Here is a 22,310-nt window from a genome sequence, read left to right on the forward strand (position 1 = left end):
TGCTCATAAGTGACAAGGTAAGATCATCTCACACATTCAGGGAGCCTGCACTCTATGCCAGTGGGCCAGCTTTTGAATCTCAGTGTCATTTAATCCCTCATTCAAAGAGTCAGCCACACCTAATGCGAGGGATTCAAGCTCAACTTCACAAGAGCACAGTCTGACAAGGACATTGACATACAGGCAAGTCAGAACAGGACGCACACTTCAGAGTGAGTAGAAGCATAAAGAAGGGCTCCACAAGGCACCAAAGCAGAGCCAGAGACACAGATTGAAACAGCACGTGCAAAGGCCCTGTGGTGTATAGGACATGGCGGGAGGGTGGAGACCAGAATGAAAAGAGCTGTAGCTGATGAGACAGGTGGGACCAACCAGGAGGACTCTGTATGATGTGATTTCATGGGTGATCTGGAAGCTACCATTAGCATTCCTATTCCTTTTTATTAACAATTGGAGAAAAAAAATCAAAGCTGACATCTGCTGTGTGCTCAGAGTATGTCAACACTGGCGCTGGATTCCCTGCAGATGAAGTACCTCCCCCTCCTCCAAATGGGAAAACCGCAGCCTGAAGGAGTTCAGTGACTTGCAGGGGCAGGGCCAGGATGGGACCCAGGCCGGCTGACTCTCCAGACCACGAGGGTTCCACAGCCGCTGTGCGAAGCAAGGCAACGGGACACCAGAGATGCGTGGCTTAGGAAGCTCATTCAGGAAATACGAACACCTGGGCTTCGCTCGTTCCAGGGAGTGGAAGAGAAGGAATTAGATGGAAAGGCAGGGGTCATAATCCAGGGAAGATCAAGAAGGTAGAAGGGAGCCAGGAGCTGGGGATGGGGTGGGGGTAGGGAGTCCTGGGGGTCAAGGCAAGAAGAGGAGGGTATGGTCAGCAGTGCCCAGGCTGCCCAATATAAGAACAGATCTGAACACCTGCTGGCTCTGACAATTAAGGAGTTTCCGGGTGATCTTCCCCAAGGGGCCAGGACTCACATCTCAGCTATGAACAGAAAGGACAAGACTCAGAAGGCCTCTGGTTTGAGGGAAAGCATGGGGCCAGGGAGAGACTATGGATAAGGAGGTGAGCAATGACAGGAAGAATTCTGCAAACCTGAGTGGGGTCAGTTAGACCTGGGGGAACAGAGCACTGTGGGCTCCTGGTCCCCTTCCCAGCCCCACACCCACAGCCCAACCTTTCCACCGGGGACTCTGACAGTCACAGGCACCATGGAGCAGAGCAGTGTTTCTCACACAGTGGCCTGGACCACCGGCAGTAGCCGCCTGGGTCCCGTCCCAGGCACGTTCTGGGAAGCTGCTGACTGCAGACCAGCCAGCTCAGACCCCAGGAAACCACACACTCAGGACCCTCCCGGCTCAAAGTGCAGTGTCCAGAGCAGCATCAGGGGCAATCACCTGGGGCCGCGCTAGCAATGCAGCCATCAGCCTCGCCTGCACCTGCTGCATCACATCACAGCCTTCATTTTACTGGGACGCCCATGTCTTGGAAATGCACACAATATTGAGAAGCGGTGGTCTGCAACGTGGGGAGGGTCTCGGGTGCAGAGAGAGGCACTGGGCACCCAGTAGCGCCCAAGATCTCCCTGCTGCTTTCCGCAGGACATAGCCAACAACAGGGTCTTGAAACTCCCACTATGACTCTGAGGTCCCATGCTCCTGCTGCCCGCTCTGCGACTAACGAGCAAGGTCAGCCACGTCTACAGACAATTAAAGTGCAATCTCTTTTTGTAGAGGTGGGAGGGGGTTGTCCCTGAAGTGAGTGAACCCTGAAAACCTCTGCATGAACCTGTGCACAGAGCTGCCATGGCACGCATGTGCCTGCAGGGGGCAGCAAAGCAGAGTGGTTCAGCACTCAGCCTGAGCCTGAAGGTGGGGTTTGGAAACCTTGGTTGTACAGTCCAAGAGCCTCAGCTGTTTACTGAAATTCTCTGAGCCTCAACTCTGCAGCTGTGTAAGGGGGGTACGAGTAGGGCTTACTCTGTAGGGTGGTGTGAGGACGCAACACAATTGTCCAAAGAGCATGAGGCACGGCACCTAGCAGAGAGTCTCTCCATGTCTCCAGGCAGGCGGCCTGGCCCAGAACCCCTCATACACGTGCACAGAGGGTCTCTGCCCTTCTGCATAGCCCTACCCTGCCCTGAGCCCACCTCTCCAAGTGCAGCTTGTGTGGCAGGACACCATCCTGTATTTTCACAGGGAAGAGGACACTGTATCCACTCAAAATGACAGATGTCTGTAGCTGTCTGGATGCCTGGCAGTGGCCGAGCCAGTGTGCAGGTGATAAAACCAAGACCTAGAAGAGTGAATTCTCTGCACCAAACCAGGACAAGCACCAGCAAATGTCTGTGTTCGTTCTGGTTTCTGAAATGCGCCACGGCTGCCCAGGGAACGGCTGGGCTGAGTGCGGAGGGCTGGCTCTCCCGGGGCCTGTTGTGCTACCTGCCACGCCCCCCAGGCCCTGCTAAGCACAGTGAATCCCCTACAAGCTGGGAATTAAAAGGAGAAAGCACTGAAGTTGCCAGGTGTGCCCCCCCCCACCCCTGAACACGAAAGACCCTACCCCTCATAAGTCTCTCTCTCTCTGGCCCTTAAATCCAAGCACAATATCGGGACACAGTGAACAGTGCTGAGGATGGCAGAGGAGGAGACAGGCTGTCCCAGCCATCACGCCTGCGAGGACTCACAGGAAAAGGAGAGAAGCTTCACCTTCTGAAGAAAGATTCATCAGCAAGGTGGCAGTGGGGTCAGGGAGGCTATGAGGAAAGGCAGGTAAAGCCCATCAATCAGGTGGCCCCTTTAAGTCCAGAGAGAAAGTGGGGGGGGGGGAGAGAGAGATGGAGTCAAGGGGGCCAGCACCGTGGCTCACTAGGTTAATCTTCCACCTGTGGTGCCAGCATCCCATATGGGCACCGAGTTCTAGTCCCGGCTGTTCCTCTTCCAGTCCAGTTCTCTGCTGTAGCCCGGGAAGGCAGTGGAGGATGGCCCAAGTGCTTGGGCCCTGCACCCGCATGGGAGAGCAGGAGGAAGCACCTGGCTCCTGGCTTCAGATCAGCACAGCTCCAGCCATGGCTTTAGATCGGCACAGCGCCGGCTGTAGCAGCCATTTGGGGGGTGAACCAAAGGAAGGAAGACTTTTCTCTCTGTCTCTCTCTGTCTATAACTCTACCTGTCAAATAGAGATGGAGTGAGGAGCGTGTGTTTCAGGTGGGACGAACCCTGTTCCTGTTCAGCAGTTCCCCTGGCTCCTTGGTAAGAGCAAAGCAGCTGAGAGCAAGCAGCAGTGAAGAGAGGGCACAAGAACGGATACAAGCACCAGTGCGCCCCCTCGTCCTGGGCCACGGCCGTGGTTCACGTGTGGATTCATTCAGCCAGTGCCTGCTGAGCATCTATCTGCCTTGTGCCAGGAGCCGCCCTGGCTTGGCGTGGGAAGTCGGTGAATAGGATGCGCGCAGTTCCTTCCCTAGACGCCTGGAGCGTCCAGTGTCCCTTGAGAGATGGCACCTGGAGCCCTCCACTGCACAAGGCAGGTGAAAAAGGTCCATGGAAAAAGTAATGAAAAGACGATGTGAGTTTCCCATGATCTTCTTGAAGTCCCCTCTCATACGCCTGTTTACGAGTCAAAGATAGACAAGGACAGTGCTATGGGAGCAGGGACAAGGGACATCCACCTAGCCTGGGAGGAAGGGAGAGAAGGCTTGCAGTAGGGGAGGTGGTTGCAGAATGGGAGGCCCCTGTCTTTATCCTTTGATCCACAGATCTAACCACTGAGTCATCCATTCAATCACCCACCCACCCGTCCCTCCTTCCATCCACCTACTCACCTTGCCCATCCAACCATCCACCCACTCTCCCATCCACTCATCCCCATCCATCCACCCACCCACTCACACACCCACACATCCATCCACCCACTCTCCCATCCTTCCATTCATCCACCCACGCACCCACTCATGCACACCCCCACCTTCCCATCCATTCATCCCCATCACCCCCTCTATGCACCTGCCCGCCCACCCATCCATTGTCCACTCATCCATCCACCTTCCTTCTTTGCTGAAGCCCTGGCTTTCACAGGTGTGTTACGGTTCTGTACTTCCTCAGCAGAGACGTCAAAGCCCGAGGTGATGTCAATCCTGTAAATAACCAGTGACCTTTGGGAAGCTGCCAGCGGGCTCATTTCTGCTTAGAAGGAGAGGAAAGCTCAGAAGAGCTGGGAGCTCCGTGAAGGGTCAGGACAGGAAAGCGCCTGCTCCGCAGCCTGTGAGAGCTGACTCAGGGAGCCGCGGTACTGTTTCCTAACTGCTTGTTGTGTTTGGATTTCTCGCCCGTGCTCTGCAGCCACACACAGGCTCCGTAGCAGGCTGCTCCCATGTAATTTTCCTCAAGGCCAGCCTGACATCAAAGGCTGCCAGAATGAAAGACCGGCAGGAGAAAACGCCTGGCAGAATTAACAAGTTACGTGACGACACAAATCTGCCTTTGTCCTCCCCACCAGCTGCAAGGGAAAACAAAAATATTTTTGAGATGCAGAAAGCAGGTAGAGAGAAGGGGAGGCCCCGGCATGAGACCTGGAGCATTTGTTAAACAGAGCACCCAGGCAAAGCGTGTTTGGTGTCTGTATCACTTGCATTGTTGTCCACGCTCGCCAAGGTTTGCTGTGTAGCAGGGCATGCTTATGCGGCCCTTGGCTCGTGTTCTCTTGGGAAATCCGCCCCACGGGGCCATGGGAAGTGTGTGAATGGAGCAGCTCCACAGGAACCCTGTCCCTGTCACCCTGTTTGCGGGCGCCATGGACTCTGGCATCGGGCTGATTCCTGACAAAGAGGGAGCCGCGGTTTTCCAGAGGTGCTCACATCATGTTGCCAGGTACGATCTGGTTTCCTAATGGTGCATGGGCCATCAGCAAGGTCAACGGCACTGAAGCGAGAGTTCAATGGCATGGCTCAGACACCGTCGCCATCAAGAACAGGTCTATCTGAGCAGCCCGAGGCTCACGGAGGAGAATGCCAGGGAGAGGGCCACCAGCCCCTGATGAGCAGGGCAGTGGTGCTGCGGCCCTGCACGGAGCCAGCATCCTTGTTCTTATTCCTCAGGCAAGTGGAGAGAGTGCCAGGTCACCCAGCCAGCCATCACTGAAGCCGGGACTTCAATTAGCCCGAGCCCAGGCGTGTCTAATAATGAACTCGCCAGCACCTAAGGCGCCCCATCGTTCCCTTTAAAGAGCTGCGTGAAGTAGATCTGGGCTCATTACAAGAAACACATTTCTCAGTACGCTCACGCTGAGATAGTGGGAAGTCAGCTCTGTTCTGGAAAAGCACGATTGTGGTGATCTCTCTGGCCTCTCAGATACCAAGAAGGCATTGGGGGGCGGGGCACTAAGCCACCATTGCAAACGCCAACATTCCACATAGGAGGGCCTGGATTAGAGTCCCAGCAATGCTTCCAACCCACCTTCCTGCTAATGTGCCCTGCAGGCCGTGGAGGATGGCCCAAGGACTTGGGTCCCTGCCATTCACATACAGACCCAGACTGAGTTCCTAGTTCCTGCCTTCAGCCTGCTGTAGCCCTGGCTCCTACAGCTGCTTGGAGCGTGAACCAGCAGATGGAAGATTGATTGATCTCTCTCTCTCTCTCGTGAACCAGCAGATGGAAGATCGATTGATCTCTCTCTCTCTCTCTCTCTCTCTCATCCCCATCCTCCAATCTTGTCACTCTGCCTTTCAAATAAATTGCTTAAAGAAGAAATTAAATAAAGAAAAGGGGGGAGTGCCTAAGAAACCAATGAAAACCAACCTTTCTGTCTGAACACCATAGAACAGTCTGTGAAAATAAAATTGCATGCAAAGCCCAGCAGATTTAAAAAAAAAAAAAAAAAGGACTGGTAGCTGCTTTGCTTTCAGCAGGAAACGAGGCGACACCAACCACCACCACCACCACCACCACCAAGCTCCCCCTTCTCCCTCCGAGCAGGGCCCTTGGCATCCAACCGGCACAACATGAAAAACACTGCTAGGAGCTCTGGCCCTCACTGTGCAGATGAAAAGCCAGGCCACACGGCAGAGCACTGGATCCTCGGAGCCCCAGCTGGTTCCCACCACAGACATCCTAGGCCCTGCACACAGTAGTGCTGTGCTCCAGGCAGTCTTTCTCTTTACACTTTGTTTTTTAATTGCCCAAGGACTGGCAATTGCATGTTCTTAAAAATGATATTATCACAATGGCCAGTTCTTCTCCAGAGCGAAGCAAAGGTCTAGCATTGTCCTCAATACTGAACAGGCATTAATACATTTAACCTCTGTGAGGTTGACCCTGGTTTTCATTATTTCCCCATTTCACAGATGAAGAAACTGAGGCACACAGGGCCTAAATAACAGAGGCAGAATGCACCGGGACCAGAACAAACCCAGGCCAGCCTGTGTCAGGACTGCATACACTCAGGCACCCCACACACCACCTCCTGTGCAAAATAATAAGTTAGGAAGAAAAACTACCCATTATCCCACCTCCTAGGGAGACCCACTGTTAACAGGGATATAATCTTGTCTGCAATACTTGTTGAGATTTCCAAAGGCTAGACACCTCTTGCTGAGAGCTTCATTTCTGGCTCGGATGAAGCCATTTTCTCTCATGGGCACTGCAATGAGTACACATAGGATCCGTGCGATTTCTCTGGGAGATAGCGCACACAGCTAGCCGGGAAAGCACAGCACAGCACTGGCCCGAATCTCAGGGCCGCCAGGCTACTTATAAGGCGTGCTCTGTTCAGAACGGTGTGCCCCCGAGGCCAGCACAACAGCTGGGATGCCTCGCGGCAGTCCCAGAGGCAGAGGGATGCAGAGCGAGCCAGACGCCGTGCGAGCAGCAAGCGTCACCTCCGTGGTTCAACGTGATGCGTCCTGTTGGTGTATGGGGCGACGGTCGGGCAGCAGCAGGTGTGCACTGAAGCCTGTCCTGCGAATCTGAAGCTTGCACCCGCCGTGAGGACAAGAACCGCGACTGCCACTCGCGGAACATTTGCGGTGTGACAGGCACTGCTCTAGGAGCGTGATGTTACAGAGTGTCCTTAGATCTTCACAAGCCCATGACACCTGAACTGCTGCTATGCACCCCCGAAAAGCTCTCCTCCTCCTCCTTGTGCAGGCACCACGAGTTCCTCTGGGCGGGGCTTAAGTACACAGGCACACGCCACACTCTGCTTCACCCTCCGTGCTGCAAGGAGGCCTTTGCTCTCCATGCAAGTTCTGAACCCTGCCTGGGACTGAAGACATCTGTCCCCCGGAAAGTCATTTGCTGAAACCCAACGGCAAGACACAAGGTGCTGGAGCCTCTGGACAGCGATTAGCTCTGCAGCGTGGAGCCCTCCTGAAGGGTTGATTAGTGCCCAAGAAGGGGACAGATAGTCCCCTGCCCTCTTTCTGAGGATTTGACAAGGAGTCGGCAATCGGCAGGCTGCAAGAGGGTTTGAACCTGCCCCAACGGTACTAGCCACCTGAACTCAGACTTCCGGGCCTCCAGGACCAGGACAAATACACATCTGGAGTGGGCACAATAGTGCAGCGGGTTAGGGTGCCCCCTGCGATTTCTGTGTCCCTTGTGGGAGTGCCAGGCTCAAGTCCCGACTCCTCCGCTTGGATCCACCATCCTCCTAATGTGCACCCTGGGAGGCACTGGGTGATGGCTCAAGTGCTTTGGCCCCTGCCACCCATATGGAAGACCCGGATGGAGTTCAGAACTCCTGGCTTGGGCCTGGCCCAGCCATTGCTGTTGTGGGCAAGTGGGGAGTGAACCGACAGATGGAAGATATCTCAGTCTCTGTCTTCAAGTATATGAAAATTAATTTTTAAAATAAATTTTTAAAGAAAGACAATGCTCTTGGCTAGACCCCTCAGTCGTCTGTGGCATGCTGTTCCAGCAGCCCAACTGGACACAGGCACGCCCCTCGCCGGGTCAGATGGCCTGGCCTTCCGGTTTTGGCTTGCACGCCCTTGGCTACCCTGGACACCATCCAGCGTCCTTCCTGACCCCAGGACCCCAGAGTACCCAGCGGGACCCCTTGGCAGCACGGGGCAGCCCTGCCAGTGACGGGCTTGTCTTCTTAGCTGCCCTGGGCCTCCTCTAAGGCAGGGATGTCCTGGCTCACCGCTGTCCTCCAGGGGTCATCCAGGGTCCAGCATACAGGCCGTGCTCTGAAAGTACGAGTTAAGTGAATTAATGAACGCGTGGACATGGCTCACGGTGGCTATGGTGACCGAGAAAACAGCTCACCCAGGTTTTCTCAGGCAGGGACCGCTCCAGCTACTGTCCCTCTCCACCCACTGCCTCTTTGGGCCAAAGTCACTTCTCCCGTGGGCTCAGCCAATGACAGACCCACACCTGCAAGACCCTGGCCTCCTCCGAAGGGCACCTGTGGCTCCAGGACTCCCATGGGCTCAGCCTCACCATTCTCAGACCTGCAGTGCAGTCCAAGGCCTTCCTGGCCTCCTCCTCCTTTCTTCTCTCCCCTTCCATCAACACCACTGTCGGAGACTCTCCCTGCCTTCCCCTTCTCCCACCCCAGGTCGACTCAACATCCGGTGGGGTCTTGGCAGAGCCTCTGTCCTGCCTGCTGCTCACACGCCACCCTCAAAGTCAGGGCAGCCCAACAGGTTCGTCTCCATGTCCAGCAACCCGGACGCTATGGGCTGACTGTCTAAATCTCCAAAATTCACAGAGTAAAATCCCAAGACGCAAGGGGTGGTATTAGGAGGTGGGGCCTTTCTGAGTTTATTCAGCCGTGGGGTGGAGCCGTCAGGACAGAATGCGCGAGCGAGCTCACCCCTTCCCTCAACCAGGAGGTGCAGCTGTCCAAGAACCAGGAATAGGGTCTCAGCAGCCAACTGAACCCATCAGCCCCTTGACCCTGGACGTTCCAGGCTCCAGGACTGTGAGAAATCCACGTTTCTCTGACACCCAGAGACGGATTCTTCTCATAGCAGCCTGGCTGGGCTAAGGAGAGTGAAAGAAGAGACAAAGGGAGGTGCTTCACCTCTACGTTCCTCTCCTGAGAAACTACAGGCAGGCCCTGAGTGACAGCAGGGACGGAGATGGGGAAGGGGATGGAGGCAGCAGCCGCGCATCCCTGCCTGGCACGTCTTAGCCAGGGGCCTCCACTGCAGGGAACCAGGAGCAAGCTTGGTTCGGACTCTAACGTCAGAGACCCAGCACAGTCCACATCAGGACCACTGGGCTGCCCAGCCGGCTGCTGTCCTGCTATCCGGGCACTGACACTGGTGTCCCTGTGCCAGCCCCTGTGCAGGGGGCTCCCTAGGACAAGATCGAAGGATATGCAGCAGGGTAACGGTGACAGCCTCATACAGGCTTTGGACTCAGGCAGAGCTGTGGGCAGGATCCTGCGACAGGGGCGCCTCTCCCTGGCCAAGGGCACAAACCTGGAACCCTCCTCACCAGGGTCACCCATTCTGCCAATAGGCCCAGTCCATCCCTGGAGCTCCCACACTCAAGACAATTCCAGACAATTCTACCCCTCCTTCCTGGACAGAAACAAAACTCTCAGCTCGGTTCTCCGCCCTTGCTGGGCAGGGGGTCAGCACGCGTCTCAGGCTGTATTGGCAGAATCCAACAGAACAGGGGAAGCGGACAAACCTTCCACCTGCCAAGACACAGTGGGAGCCAAGGTGCACCTTGACCCTCCACAGTCAAACCCATGGAGGACCCGAGACACTGCTGGCTGCCTCCCCATCCTTGGCCTCCACCAAAGGGTATGGATGCTGGAAACAACCAACCAAGGCTCGTGCAAAGGATGCCCTTTGGAGGGAGCAGAGACTCTATGTCAATTTGGTGCTCACTGAAGCAATTGCTTTTGCAATCACAACGGCCTAACGCTTTATGGGACTCGCCTGCAGGGATCCTAACAAAGGACCTGGTATTAACCAGGCCAAAAGCCAGCAGTTCCTGAAATATTTTCTAAGGAGGAGTCTGTAGTTACCTTGTGACCCCAAAGATTCTTTACCTTGTCCTCCCCGCTCTGAACCCTCAGCTAACTAGGCGTGTGACTCGCTGACGACTCTCCCTGCTCACGTGCTGGAACTAGAGGAAAGCACCACAACTTCTCTTTAAAACTATTTTCCCTTCTATCTCTGAAGTTTTTTTTAGAAAGCCATCAGACAACTGCAACCTAGCTGTGTCGCGGATGAAAATGCAAGTCTGCATTTTTTTTTAAAAAAAGAAAAAAACCCTGAAAATTAAAAGATTGCATAGTCACAGCCTAAGTTGGATCAGCAAAATCTGTCTGGATATGCCAAGAAAACAAAATCTTTTTAATGCCCTATGATTTTGCAGCCATTTAAATTTTATTAGCAATTACCAAGCCCGTTACCACTGACTGTACCTTGCAGTCACAGCCAAGTCCTGGCAGTGAGAACATGCTGGAACAACAGGGGCCCTGGCGACCAGGCCGTGCTCACCCCAGAAACGCAGAACCACCAACCTCCCTCTGTCCAGCTCAGGAGTCTCCCTCGCAGGGAGGGAAAAGGCAGTGCAGAGCGCTGATGGTAACGGGGCTCTCTGCACGTGGCAAGGACAGGAGGAACAGCACGAGGCTGGTATTTGTGCAAAGACTTGTATTCAAATGACGGCTCTAAAACGACTCCAAGTCACTAGGCTCTTGGCTGGTGACAGTGTTGGTGTTTAGACTGGTGGTTTCCAAGAAGGCAGTGGCAGGTCCCAAGAAGCAGCTGCTAACACCTGCGAGGGACAGGAGGAGCTCAAGTGGGCTTGAGGGGACTCCGGCAGTGGCCATCCAAGTCTCCCTGTCATCGCCGGAACAGGACTAGAAGGGCCACAGCCGGGACATGGGCCGAGCAGCCCTCACTGAACAACGGAACCAAACCTTCTGAGAATAGGAGGCGTGGTGCCTTCAGAAAGGAGACAGCTGCCCGTCTGCAGGAAGACGCGGCTCCTTCCGGTCCCTCTGCAGGCCCCAGGAAGAAGCCTCACCAGGGAGGCCATGCCTCAACCCCTTCCCCAACCCGAGTCTGCGTCCTCGGTCTCAGGTCCAGGAGAGGTAGCACCAGGCCGCCCTTCTCACTTCCGGGGCGAGAGGGGGGCGGGGGCATGGCGGTCAGCAGGGGCTTCCCAGTCCGAGGCTGCCCCGATCCTAGCCCCCAGAATGAGGTCCCTGGGGTTCACCTCCTGAAATGGCTCAAAGAAAGAGAAGCACTGACTTTGAAGGCACTGCCCAACTGGCACCTCCTGGGATTTCTGACACCCAACAGTCCTCCCTCAGCTCACACCACCTGTCAGCAAGGTCTGAGACCTTGTGGGAGCATCATGTGGGCCATCTATTAAAAACAAACAAGCATTTTTTTAGACAGCATTTACAAAAATTTATATTCATGTACATTAAATTCACATTTAGCGGAGCTTACTGGCTCCACTAAATAAAGAATTCAACAAATAAAAAGTGAAAAGTCCAGGGCCGCCAGCATCCCATGTGGGCACCACTTTGTGACCTGGCTGCTCCACTGCTGATCCGGCTCCCTGTTGATGCGCCTGGGAATGCATCAGAAGATGGCCCCAGTGCAACGTGGAAGAAGCTCCTGGCTCCTGGCCATTGCAGCCATTTGGGGAGTGAACCAGCAAATGGAAGACTCTCTGTCTGTCTCTCCCTCCCTCTCTGCAACTCTTTCAAATAAATAAATCTTTTTTAAAAAGTGACAAGACCATCATCCAGCAGGAAAATAGCTGTGAGCACAACAATCGAAGGAAAACACGTTCAACCTCACTCATATAAAGAAGAGGCTTAAATGGTCACAAAAATCACTAAACTATAATAGCATGCAATTCCCATCAACTTGTCAAATGATTTAAAACAAAATTTGATGCGAGGTATTCGTCTGCATCTAGCTTACTTCATTCCATAGGACGTCCTCCGGTTCACCCATTTTGCTGCAGATGATAGGATTTCAGTCTCTTTAGGGCTGAATAACATCACTTTGTGTGTGTGTGTGTGTATCCCTTTTCTTTATCTGTTCATCTGATGATGGACATCTTGGATGATTCCTTATCTTGGCTATTATGAACGTATCTTGGTGGAGCAGGTATCTCTTTGATACCTTTGAGTATATGCCCAGCAGTGAGATCCATCTTTAATGTCTGAAGGAGCCTGAGCAACCTGGAGACCCCTCCCCACACACATCCAGAACGTGATGCATCCCCCCACACACACACAGAGCGTGATGCATCTCCAGGGCAAGGAGAAGGGGGAAAGGGTATTTTAGGAAGTGCCTGCTGGTGCAAGATACCAGTACTTCCCCGTCTGTTCTCATAGCTGCTCCCATTTCCCAGATGAAGAAACCGAGACTCCAAGAAGGGACCCGCCAAGCAGACGCAGAGCTGGGAACTCAATAAAGCAGAACGGTGACTCCACACTGCCGATGCGAGTACAGCTAATATTTACCCAGTGCTTACTACGTGCCAGCTGCTCCTTGCTGAAGTCACACAGCTCCAATGGGCTTCAATGTAGACACTGGGGCTCCAGAGCCAGGCCCTTCCCACCCGCATCCTGCCTCTTAGCCCCCCAAGCAAAGCACCCCCGGGGAAAACATACACACATGGTGTAGCTAAGTGTTTGGAAACGTTCACCACCCTCGGCTGAAGTATCAGATGCTAACAATCGGAGAAAACCATCAGGCAGCGTTGAATCCAAGATGTCGCTACTCGCCATGCGCGCTCCTATTTTATGTACAGCTAAGAACTCAAACACACTACCACTCAAATGAGGATACCAAGTTCTCTTCTCCTACCAGAAAATGTCAAGAAGGGAAAAAAATGCTGTATTAGAATTAAAGAAATCCTGGAGGTCTTAGAATGAACAAGATGGTGAAACGCACGACAGATGCATCAGGGTCCCTGTGTGTGCACACATGTTCTAATGTCAAATCTGCTTTTTCCAGAAAACCTGACAAGCCCATTTTTTAGGTGCAAGTTCCCAGTTTATAAACATGGGCAACAGGTTCAAGCTTCCAGCGCCCTTGTACAGGGAAAACACACCCCAACAGCCCAAAAAGGCCAGGACCCCCAGCAGGACCCTCCCAGCTCCGAGGCCCATGAGACAGGTGTTTCATCTACTGCATCTGCCCCGCCCCCACCACTCCTAGACTCTGAGGCTTTTAGAGGCACAGGAGTTTCCCAGGCTGCCAATACAACCGGCATCCAGAGCTTTCCTCATGTGAGTGGCCAGACTGCGGCACCAGTGGAAGGACTTTTTTTTAAATTTATTTTCTCATTGAAACCACTCTTCCCAGGCTTCCAACCACTCCCCTTCCAAGGACGAGCTTGGTCCTGATCCATCAGCACTGTGCTATCAAAGAAGGGGTACACTGGGCCACCATGAAATGCCCCCGAGTAGATACAGCAAGGCAGGGCCGGGGCAGAGTGTGAGGGCCTTGTGCTGCGGGAGCTGCCGTCCACCTGGCACCTTCCCTTCTCCGTATCTGCCCAGGGCAGTGGGCAGATCAACTGCACTGCCACCTGTGGACCCCGTCTCATTAGCTACAGGGCCTTTGCAGATCTCAATTAGGGCAGGCCCTGAGCCAGGGTTCCCATCCTTGTAAGAGGAGGGAGAGCTGGATGTGGAAGTGTAGAGACCGAGAGAGACACACGGGGGCGCCATGCAGGTGGGGGTGACAGAGTTGAGAGCCGAAGGGCAAGGCCATGCTGGCTGGCGGCCACCAGACTCTGAGGAACTGTGCCTCACGGCCTGCAGAGGGGGCAAGGCCAGCACCGGAAACTGTGAGCAAACACTTCTGTGGCTTGATGTCGCCCCATTATGGCATTTTGTTGTAGCGGCCCCAGGAAACTCGGACACTCAGAGCAGTTTGGAGCACCTTGAAATTCTCTACTTAGGTTAAAGTTATCACCATCTTCTGGGCCTGGCGTGGTGGCACAGCGGGCTAAGCTGCCACTGGCAACACCGATTTGAGTCCCGGCTGTTTCACTTCTGATCCAGCTTCCTGCTGATCAGCCTGGGAAAGCAGCAGTAGATGGCCCAAGTGCTTGGGCCCCTGCCACCCATGTGGGAGACCCGCATGAGTTCCAGGCTTCTGGCTTTGACCTGGTCCAGCTGCAGCCATGGGGCCACCTGAGGAGTAAACCAGTGAGTGGAAGAGCCTCCCACCCCCATGACTTCGCTTTCAAACACAAAATCTTAAAAAAACAAACAAACAAACAAACAATCAAAAACATCATCTTCAAAAACCTAGCAGAGGCCTTTTAGAAAAGTCGGCATGAGGTTAAATTCACGTAGAATCAACCTGCGAGCAAGGAGTACATGTGACAGCAGAGGCAGAGACTGTGGCGAGCGGCTGGGGGCCAAGGAACCCCAAGGACAACTGGCCGCCCCAGAGCCAGCTTCTTGGAGGCCACCATTTGGATGGGATCTGGGGCTTGTCCCACTGCCCTCTGCCTAGTTCCTTACCCTGCCAATGTAAGCTCACAGCCTTGGGATGCGCAGTTAGGGCCTGAACAAGTTTGAGAGAGACAATTCGATCCCAAGAGTCAGAGTCGTACTTGCAGACTGTTGAAGGGAAGCAGCCGGATGCCTGTGAACACCCCCGCAGGACAGCTGTCACTCACTGTGTCACAACTTCAAAGAGCACAGCGGGGGCAGGAGGATGCCTGCGGCCCATATTGGGATACTTGGGTTTCAGTCCTGCCTCTGTTCCCGGTTCCAGCTTCCTAGTCACAGAGACTCGACGAGGCAACAGTGATAGTTTAAGTAATTGGGTTCCTGCCACCCACATGGGAGACCTGGACGGAATCACCACAAATGCCCAGGCTCCTGGCGCTGGAGGTCAGAGGTCAGAAGTCAAGGTGCTGAGGGTTTAGGGAGTAACGCCCCCAACCCCAGCCTCTCTCCTTGGCCTGCAGATGGCAGTCATCCCTCTAGATCTCTGTACACCAAGTACCCTATGCCTGAGGACATCCATCCCTCGGGATTAGAACCTCCCTCAGGACCCCATGGAACTCAATTACCCCTAGAAACCCGACCGCCAAACAGTCACAGCGGGAGGCACCGGGGGTTAGGACGTCAACACCGGAATTTGGGGTGGGGAAACATAAGTCGACCCAAAACCAGGCACTGAAGGAGAGGCTCCCTGTCTGGTAGCCGCAGCCCACAAGCCATGGACAGGTGGCCTTCCCAGGCCACAGCACGCCAGCTGTCCCCAGCCCCTTCTCTGAGAGCGGACATGAGCTGTATCCATGCCCCGGAAGCTTCCTGATGTCCAGGAGTGTGCCAGGTGGAGCCAAGCACGAGACGCCTTGGTGAAACAGCTGACATCCTTCGAAGCCCAGCCAGGATAACAACTCAGAAACCAGGTTTTACCCTCATCTCTACCTGCTGGGCCACACGAGGTTGAAAAGAAAACATCATGTGTGGCACCACCTAGAGGCAGAAGGCGAGGCCGGCGCTAGCAAGGCAAGAGGATTTCTTTCCCCTGTGGCGCTCCTTACTCCAAAGGTGCCCTTTCAAAGGCCCCGCCCGGTGGGTCACTGGCCTCACGCCACAGCAAGGAGAGGCCTTGCGTGGGCAATGGCTGCGGGTGGTAGACACGCACAACTCTCAAATGCTAGGTGCGGTTATTAAAATGTCATCATTTGGCAAGGTCTCCCAAGTTAGTCCCCTTGCACTGCCCACCCTCCCCATACCACACACATGGCACAAAGGGCCAGAGAGTCCAACAGGATCCCAGAAGCAAATTGGCACAGATCAAACAAGTGGGCAGCCTGCGGGAAGTGCCGGCAAAGGCTCCTGCCCCGAGAATCGGCGGCCTCATGGTGGAGAACACAGAATCCGGCAAAGACAACGTCCGCACAAGGGAAGGTGGTGCCTGCCCTCAACTCCTAAGCAGTGGGCGCGACTTCCCGACAGTGGAAGACAGGAAACAAGGTGAGGGCCCGGTAATCCGTAATGAAGTGATATCCCACCAAGCCGATGTGCTGTTGTGTAGGCACCAAGATGACAAAGAGGAACATGAAAAATGAAACCTAAACACTGTTCAAATGCTGCCATGGAAAACAGATTGCAATCTAAAACTGATGGCCACTGGGGAAAAGCCTGAATGAAAGCTCGCACAGTGCTATTAGCAGATAAGCTGGGACACGAGCAGTGTGGGAGTCCTTCTCCCCCGTTTCTACATCATCTGATTCGCTAAGCCCCTGGACAAAACATTCCTTCCTGTCTGGTGAGAACGCTCCCTCGGCCTTGGGCACCGGAGAGCCGCTCGCCGGCTCACAGCCCAGCATGAGACCCTCTGCGGGCAGGACGCAAGTTCCATCGCTCTCCTTGTTAAGCGCGGTTGTCTGCTCAGTGCCAAAGCACTCAGAGCACTTGAGGTGATGGCCTCTCTGACGTGAGAACCGGGAACACCTTCGCTCTCCTCCAGGCACACACCCGGGCATTCCAGAGAATCCAAGAAGGGCTCTGTGACTCATGGCGGGAGACATGGAGCCACTCCCCTCCCTTGAAGCAGGTGCCACGGATTCTACACAGGCCACTCACGGGGCAAAGACGGTCAAGTTGCCCGCCCTGGAGACCTCAGTCCTGCCTTCCTGGCTCAGCCTGAAACCATGGTGTGTTTCTGCCACTTAAGTATCGATGAATACCTCAGGCAATCCTAACCATTTTGACTTTGGCAAGAGTAAGACCCAACACCCAACACATTACAGCACGCATGTCTCACTAGGCAACTGTGAACACTCAGGATCACAAGGTAGCCAAGGGGTTTGAATGTTCAGCAGAAACTGAGCAGCAGTTCAATCAGACATCTCCATGACAACAACCGTGTACCACAGCATGTGCAGACTGACCAGTAGTAACAGCTACAAGCCCCCTACTGTATACAGGCATGGCACCCTGCTGCATGCTTTCCACACGCTAACACTTCAACAAGGCCAAGTATCATAAACCTAATTTTGTCTATTTCAGAGAGGAGAAATTGAGGAACCAGGAGATTAAACAGATCTCTTGACTCCTCCCCATGGCTGAGGCTTAGAACATTCTAGAAACTTTCAAAATCAAATTGCTCGCTAAGAGTGGAGGGCATGTTCAGATCTGGACAGAGACAGTTCTTCTCCAGGGCTCACACGGGGAGGGAACATGTAAGAAATTTAAAATGAAAGGGGGCTAGCACTGTGGAGTAGTGGGTAGAGCTACCACCTGTAGTGCCAACATCCCTTATGGGCGCCAGTTTGAGACCCGGCTGCTCCACTTCTGATCCAGCTCTCTGCAATGGCCTGGGAAAGCAGTGGAAGTTGGCCCAAATCCTTGGGCCCCAGCACCCACATGGGAGATCTGGAGGAAGCTCCTGGCTCCTGGCTTCAGATCGGCACAGCTCCGACAGTTGCAGCCAATTGGGGAGTGAACCAGCTGATGGAAGACCTCTCTCTCTACCTCTCTCCCTCTCTCTGCTTTTCCTTCTCTCTCTGTGTAACTCTGACTTTCAAATAAACAAACAAATCTTTAAAGAAAAATAACTGCTGGGCAAGCCTCCATCACGCTTAGGGGTTAAGGGTAGGAAATGAGAAAAAAACGATGGCTGGCAGCCAAGAACCAAAGCAAGCAGCCCCCAGCACTATTTCCAGTACTATTCTCTCTCTGCCACATCTTCCAGTTTGGTCACGGATTCTAAAGCCACAGGGCTAGACTGACAAAGGACACAGAATGTTCCAGAAGACGCCCTGTCACACAGCTGCTAGTGACAAAGCTGGGACCAAAGGAAGGACCTGACCTAATCCTGCATTTGTTCCTTGAACTCCTCATGAGCTGACCATGCCAGCTCCGTTAATAGCAACCCTCACTCACAGGCGTGCTGCACCCCGAGAATGGCCATGGCACACACTTGTCCAGTGTTTAGTAATCCTCAGAACTGGACAGAAGGCGGAGCTCTCACTGCTCTCTCACTGCCAACTCAACTGCACATGGCACACATCTAGGCATTTAGGAGCCACGCAAGAAATAGGGCAAAGCTGCAAGTCACAATACGTTTTGAAACCAAGTCTGCAGAAGCAAAAATACATTACATAGAGTGGCCTATTCTAGAAAATTACAAGCAACAAGCCTGACAAGCCCTTCCCCAAGAATCCCTCCAATGTTCCCCTCTCCAAAATTTCTGAAGAGAGCATGAGCAGGCATCGGGAACTTGGGACCCCTTTGCTGGGTGACAGGCTAGGATCAGAGTGGGTGGCTGGCCCAAAGGAAGCCAACCGAAGGGAGGGCGTGGCTGGCCCCAGAGGGTGGGCTCCAAACCCAGGGCTCCTTCCTGTGCATCACTCGGCAACAGCTGTGTGCAGAATCAAATGATTCTCACTCAGCCATTTCTTCAGCTGGCCTTCAGGGGGCCGGCAGGTTTGGGACCAGAACACACATCCTGACAAAGAGGCTTCGTGGTCGGGTGCCCAAAGCGCATTCAAGAGCCAAGAACTGCTGTCCAGCCACGCGGCCCCAAGGAGTTGCCTTTCGCACACACCTGTGCCCCAACTTGCTTCCCAACTGCCAGGCCGCCCAGGAGGATGACCTCGAAGTACAGTGGCCGAGCTCACCCTGCAGAGATAGACTTTGGGAGGACGAGCATTCCACCCCCACGAGGCAGGGGTCACTGGGATCTGACCCCCCGTGCTCTCTCGACTCACATTCTAGTGTCTGTTCCCAGGTCTGGTCTATCGCCAATACAAATCCCACATGTTTCAGGGGCACAGAACAGGTAAGAGGCTGAGTAAGGAGGTGAGCAGGGGAGGATCACAAAGACCCCCAGAACCTGGTGGTACCATCTGAAGAGGACACCCCCAGCAAAGGGCCAGGCCACGTCCCTGTGACAGCAAAAGAGGTTGGGGGATGCGAATTACGATGGATTCAGAACCCATGGGGTGCAGGACACTTGGCATGATGCTGTGCCCTGCTGTCTGTCAAGAAAACACCACGATGTACTGTGGGATGGGTACAGGCATAGGCATGCTGCCTGGGGTCAGCATTCCTGGGTTCCCATGCTAGGTGTGCTTCTGGCTGGCTCCAAGATCCCACAGTGACATAACCTCGGGGAGTCTCAGACTGCAACGGCAACACCCCAGGCTGGGGCTGGGGGGATCCCCTGGATTCCCCAGGCTGTGGCTCCAGCGCCCCAAGGCCATGTCCCCAAGGCCGCACTACTCACGGCACTCCTTCTCGTCGCTCTTGTCGAAGCAGTCGGGGAGCCCGTCACACTGCCAGGCACCCGGGATGCACCGCCCGTTGCTGCACATGAAGTTGCCCGGGATGTTGCATTCGTTGGTGAAGTTGTTCCCGGGGAGCAGCTGGCTCTCTGCAGAGAGGGGGGACAGGGAGGTCAGACACACAGCCAGGGCCCGAGCCCCCATCCCACTGAGAGGGCCACACTCAGCACAGGGGAGACGGCAGGTAAGTGACTTCAGCTCACTGGGCCTCGCTTCCCTCAGTGAAATGCACGGATAATCTGCCGTACCCCACCTGCAGGTCTAATGGAGAAACAGGAGAAAGCACCTCGGTGTCTGTCTGGCACCAAAGAAGTGCTTGTGTTTTGTCCAATCTCCATCAAAAAGACTGGTTGTAAAATCAAACGTTTGGGGCTGGCACTGTGGCGTAGCAGGCAAAGCCACTGCCTGTGGTGCTGGCATCCCATATGGGCACCAGTTCCAGTCCCAGCTGCTCCAGTTCCAATCCAGCTCCCTGCTAACATGCCTGGGAAAGCAATGGAAGATGGCCCATGTGCTTGGGACCCTGCACCCACGTGGGAGACCTGAATAAAGCTCCTGGCTTAGGCCTGGCCCAGCTCCAGCTGTTGTGGCCATTTCGGGAGTGAACCAGTGGATGGAAGATCTCTCTGTCTCTCCTTCCCTTTCTTTTCATAACTCTGCCTTTCAAATCAGTCAATCAAACAAAAAAATCATGTTGTTCTCTGACCATCTGTGTCTACAGACTTAAGTTCCAGACAAGAGTGAGCACTAGACTCCCAACACCTCCAACACAGGAGCTGGCAGGGTCCTTCTGGGCTGCACTCTCTAGTCCCAACCATCACAGAATTCTTGAACTGGGGCCAAGTCGGCAGGAATTCCAGGAGATCACCTCACTCTAGGAAGCAGGAGCTTAGTCCTGCAAAACCGACCAAGGCCCCCACTCAAAACCACCGACCCAGAGGCTGCAAAGTCAACAGAGGGCCGGGGTTATGGCAGTGGGGACAGGGGTCCTACAGGCAGATCTTTCCAGATAGCCAGGATCTGCTTTACCGGATCTGTCCACACCAGAGTGATCAACCGCTGGGAGAAGAGGAGTCATAGTAAAATAGTCTCAGGGGAAGGGAGGAAAAAAGACAAGTCTCTTGGCACAGCACAGTTCCAGGGTTCCCTCCCGAGTCGTTCCGTAAGCGTTTATGGGACATTTACGACCAGACACTTGGGCTCTGTCCTACAGATGCAAAGCTAGGCTTCTTCCGCCAGGCTGGAAACACACACACACACACACAGGCATACTAACAATTTTACTGCTGTGTGCTGTAGTTGCACATCTGCCTGGGAGTAACAGCAGCAGAGAAGGGCCCATCTTTCACAGCTTTGCCCAAGAGCAGCGTCTCAGTCTCAGGATTTCCGATCCCCGACCTCGCATCATCCTGCCAGCGTGCTCTGAATGCGCCACCAGCGACAACCTTCGACCTGCTGGATTTCCTACAAACCCCTACACAGCCTTCAGCAAACGCCTTCTAGGCTGCCTTCCCTCGGAAGCATTCACTGGCTTCTCCAAGCACAAATGAGCACTTACTCTGGTGGCTGGCGATGGGACGACTGGGGTGATGCTAAAAGTGTTTTTCAACTGGAACAAGTGGACAACAGCCAACTGGAATGGGCACAGCCATAGACAAGTGCAACACGGCAGCCATCACACGCCGTGGATATTCCCTTGGAGAGCATCAGCCGCGCCGTACCGTATTAATAACATACACATGTTTCCCTACTGAAACGGGCTTCCATGGTTCACTGGAGAATTCTAGAAGAGCACAGTGAGGAACTCCACCCTGCCTGCTACTCACATCAGAATCTACAAATGTCCCATTTTCGCTCCTTACTCCATCACCCCTACAGATGGCCAAGACCCAAGACTCCATCGCCACAGCTACAGCACCAGCCCAAGTGGCCACCATCTCATACCAGGATTCCTGCCTTGCCACGACCTCCCCGCCTCCCATCTTATCCACTAAATCATGACATTTTCTCACTGCAAAGAGCCAATGTTAAGATAAAGTCAAAATTCCAGGGAATCAAGGCAGATTTCAGGAAAGAGGGAGCATTTTCAGTGGATGGATACACCGAGATGGGCTTGAGGCTGAGGGAGGGAATTGTTTAGCAAAGACTTCTTGTAGGAAGTCACAGCCCAGAGTATGGAATAAAAACATGCAGCCCTCTTAGGAATTGCAAATGTGTTGTGTTACTCTTTCTTCTATTCTATGGCCCAATCAGACATCACTAATCAATCACAGCATCCTGTTCCCATGAGCCCAGATTCAATATCAGACTCCTAAGGCTAGTCTCCAGAAAACCACCACCACCTCCAAAAGAACATGAAACCCATTCACCACCTGTAGGTGCAGACTCATCCACAGAAGGAGTCGTAGGAGGGGAACCAGGAGGGCTGGCCAGGGGCTGGGTCCCAGCTGCACACCAAATGCTCAGCCCAGAAAGCACACTCTCTCCAGCTGACTCTGAACAACCGCTTCAGGCTTCACCCGCAAGCAGTAGGCTCTGCAGGGCTCCCGATTGTAACCGTCATTCGCTTTGGTTTGGAAGTCACTTAGGCTTGCTTTTGTAGAGCTGTCTCCCCAAAGGCAAGCCCCCTAGAGAGAAGTCACTGCAACCGTGGCATCTTGTGCTACACAGATTTCTGGAGCCAGAAAATCGGCCAGATTAGATTGCAAAGTGCTTGCTCTGAGAGCCAACAACCCGTTACACACAGGTGGTCCCTGGCATGGCGGATAACAGAAGGCCACATTCTTTGTGCTCTTCTGAGCAACTCCACTAGGGGGCACACAGAGTTATGTGCTAACAGGGGTGGGGCACCTTGGCTCTGCCAAGACCTCTTTGGATATTTATAACATCACTCGTGCGCATGTACAATTATCAACTTATAAATTACCCTGCTATAGATTTATGGAACTTCGAGTCCCGCCTGCAGCTGCCTTGGGCAGGACCAGACCACATGGTTTCATGGGCCTTCTATGGCCTGCGGGCTGGCTGTTCCCCAC

The 22,310-nt window shown here is 54.0% G+C and overlaps 1 protein-coding gene across 2 annotated transcripts in view; it reads right to left on the minus strand.

Moving 5' to 3' along the window:
* LDLRAD3 (low density lipoprotein receptor class A domain containing 3) overlaps window positions 1–22,310 on the minus strand; it is a 251,411-nt gene that overhangs the window by 151,000 nt on the left and 78,101 nt on the right. For both annotated transcript variants that reach the window (XR_009866368.1, XM_062196301.1), the window contains exon 2: window positions 19,218–19,364. Coding sequence is in view for 1 of the 2 variants with exons in the window: in XM_062196301.1 (XP_062052285.1) it covers window positions 19,218–19,364 (147 nt within the window). In the remaining variant the exon portion in view is untranslated. The remainder of the gene's footprint in view (window positions 1–19,217; window positions 19,365–22,310) is intronic.

Source organism: Lepus europaeus, chromosome 7 (assembly GCF_033115175.1).
Source record: "Lepus europaeus isolate LE1 chromosome 7, mLepTim1.pri, whole genome shotgun sequence".
NCBI classification, from domain to species: domain Eukaryota; kingdom Metazoa; phylum Chordata; class Mammalia; order Lagomorpha; family Leporidae; genus Lepus; species Lepus europaeus.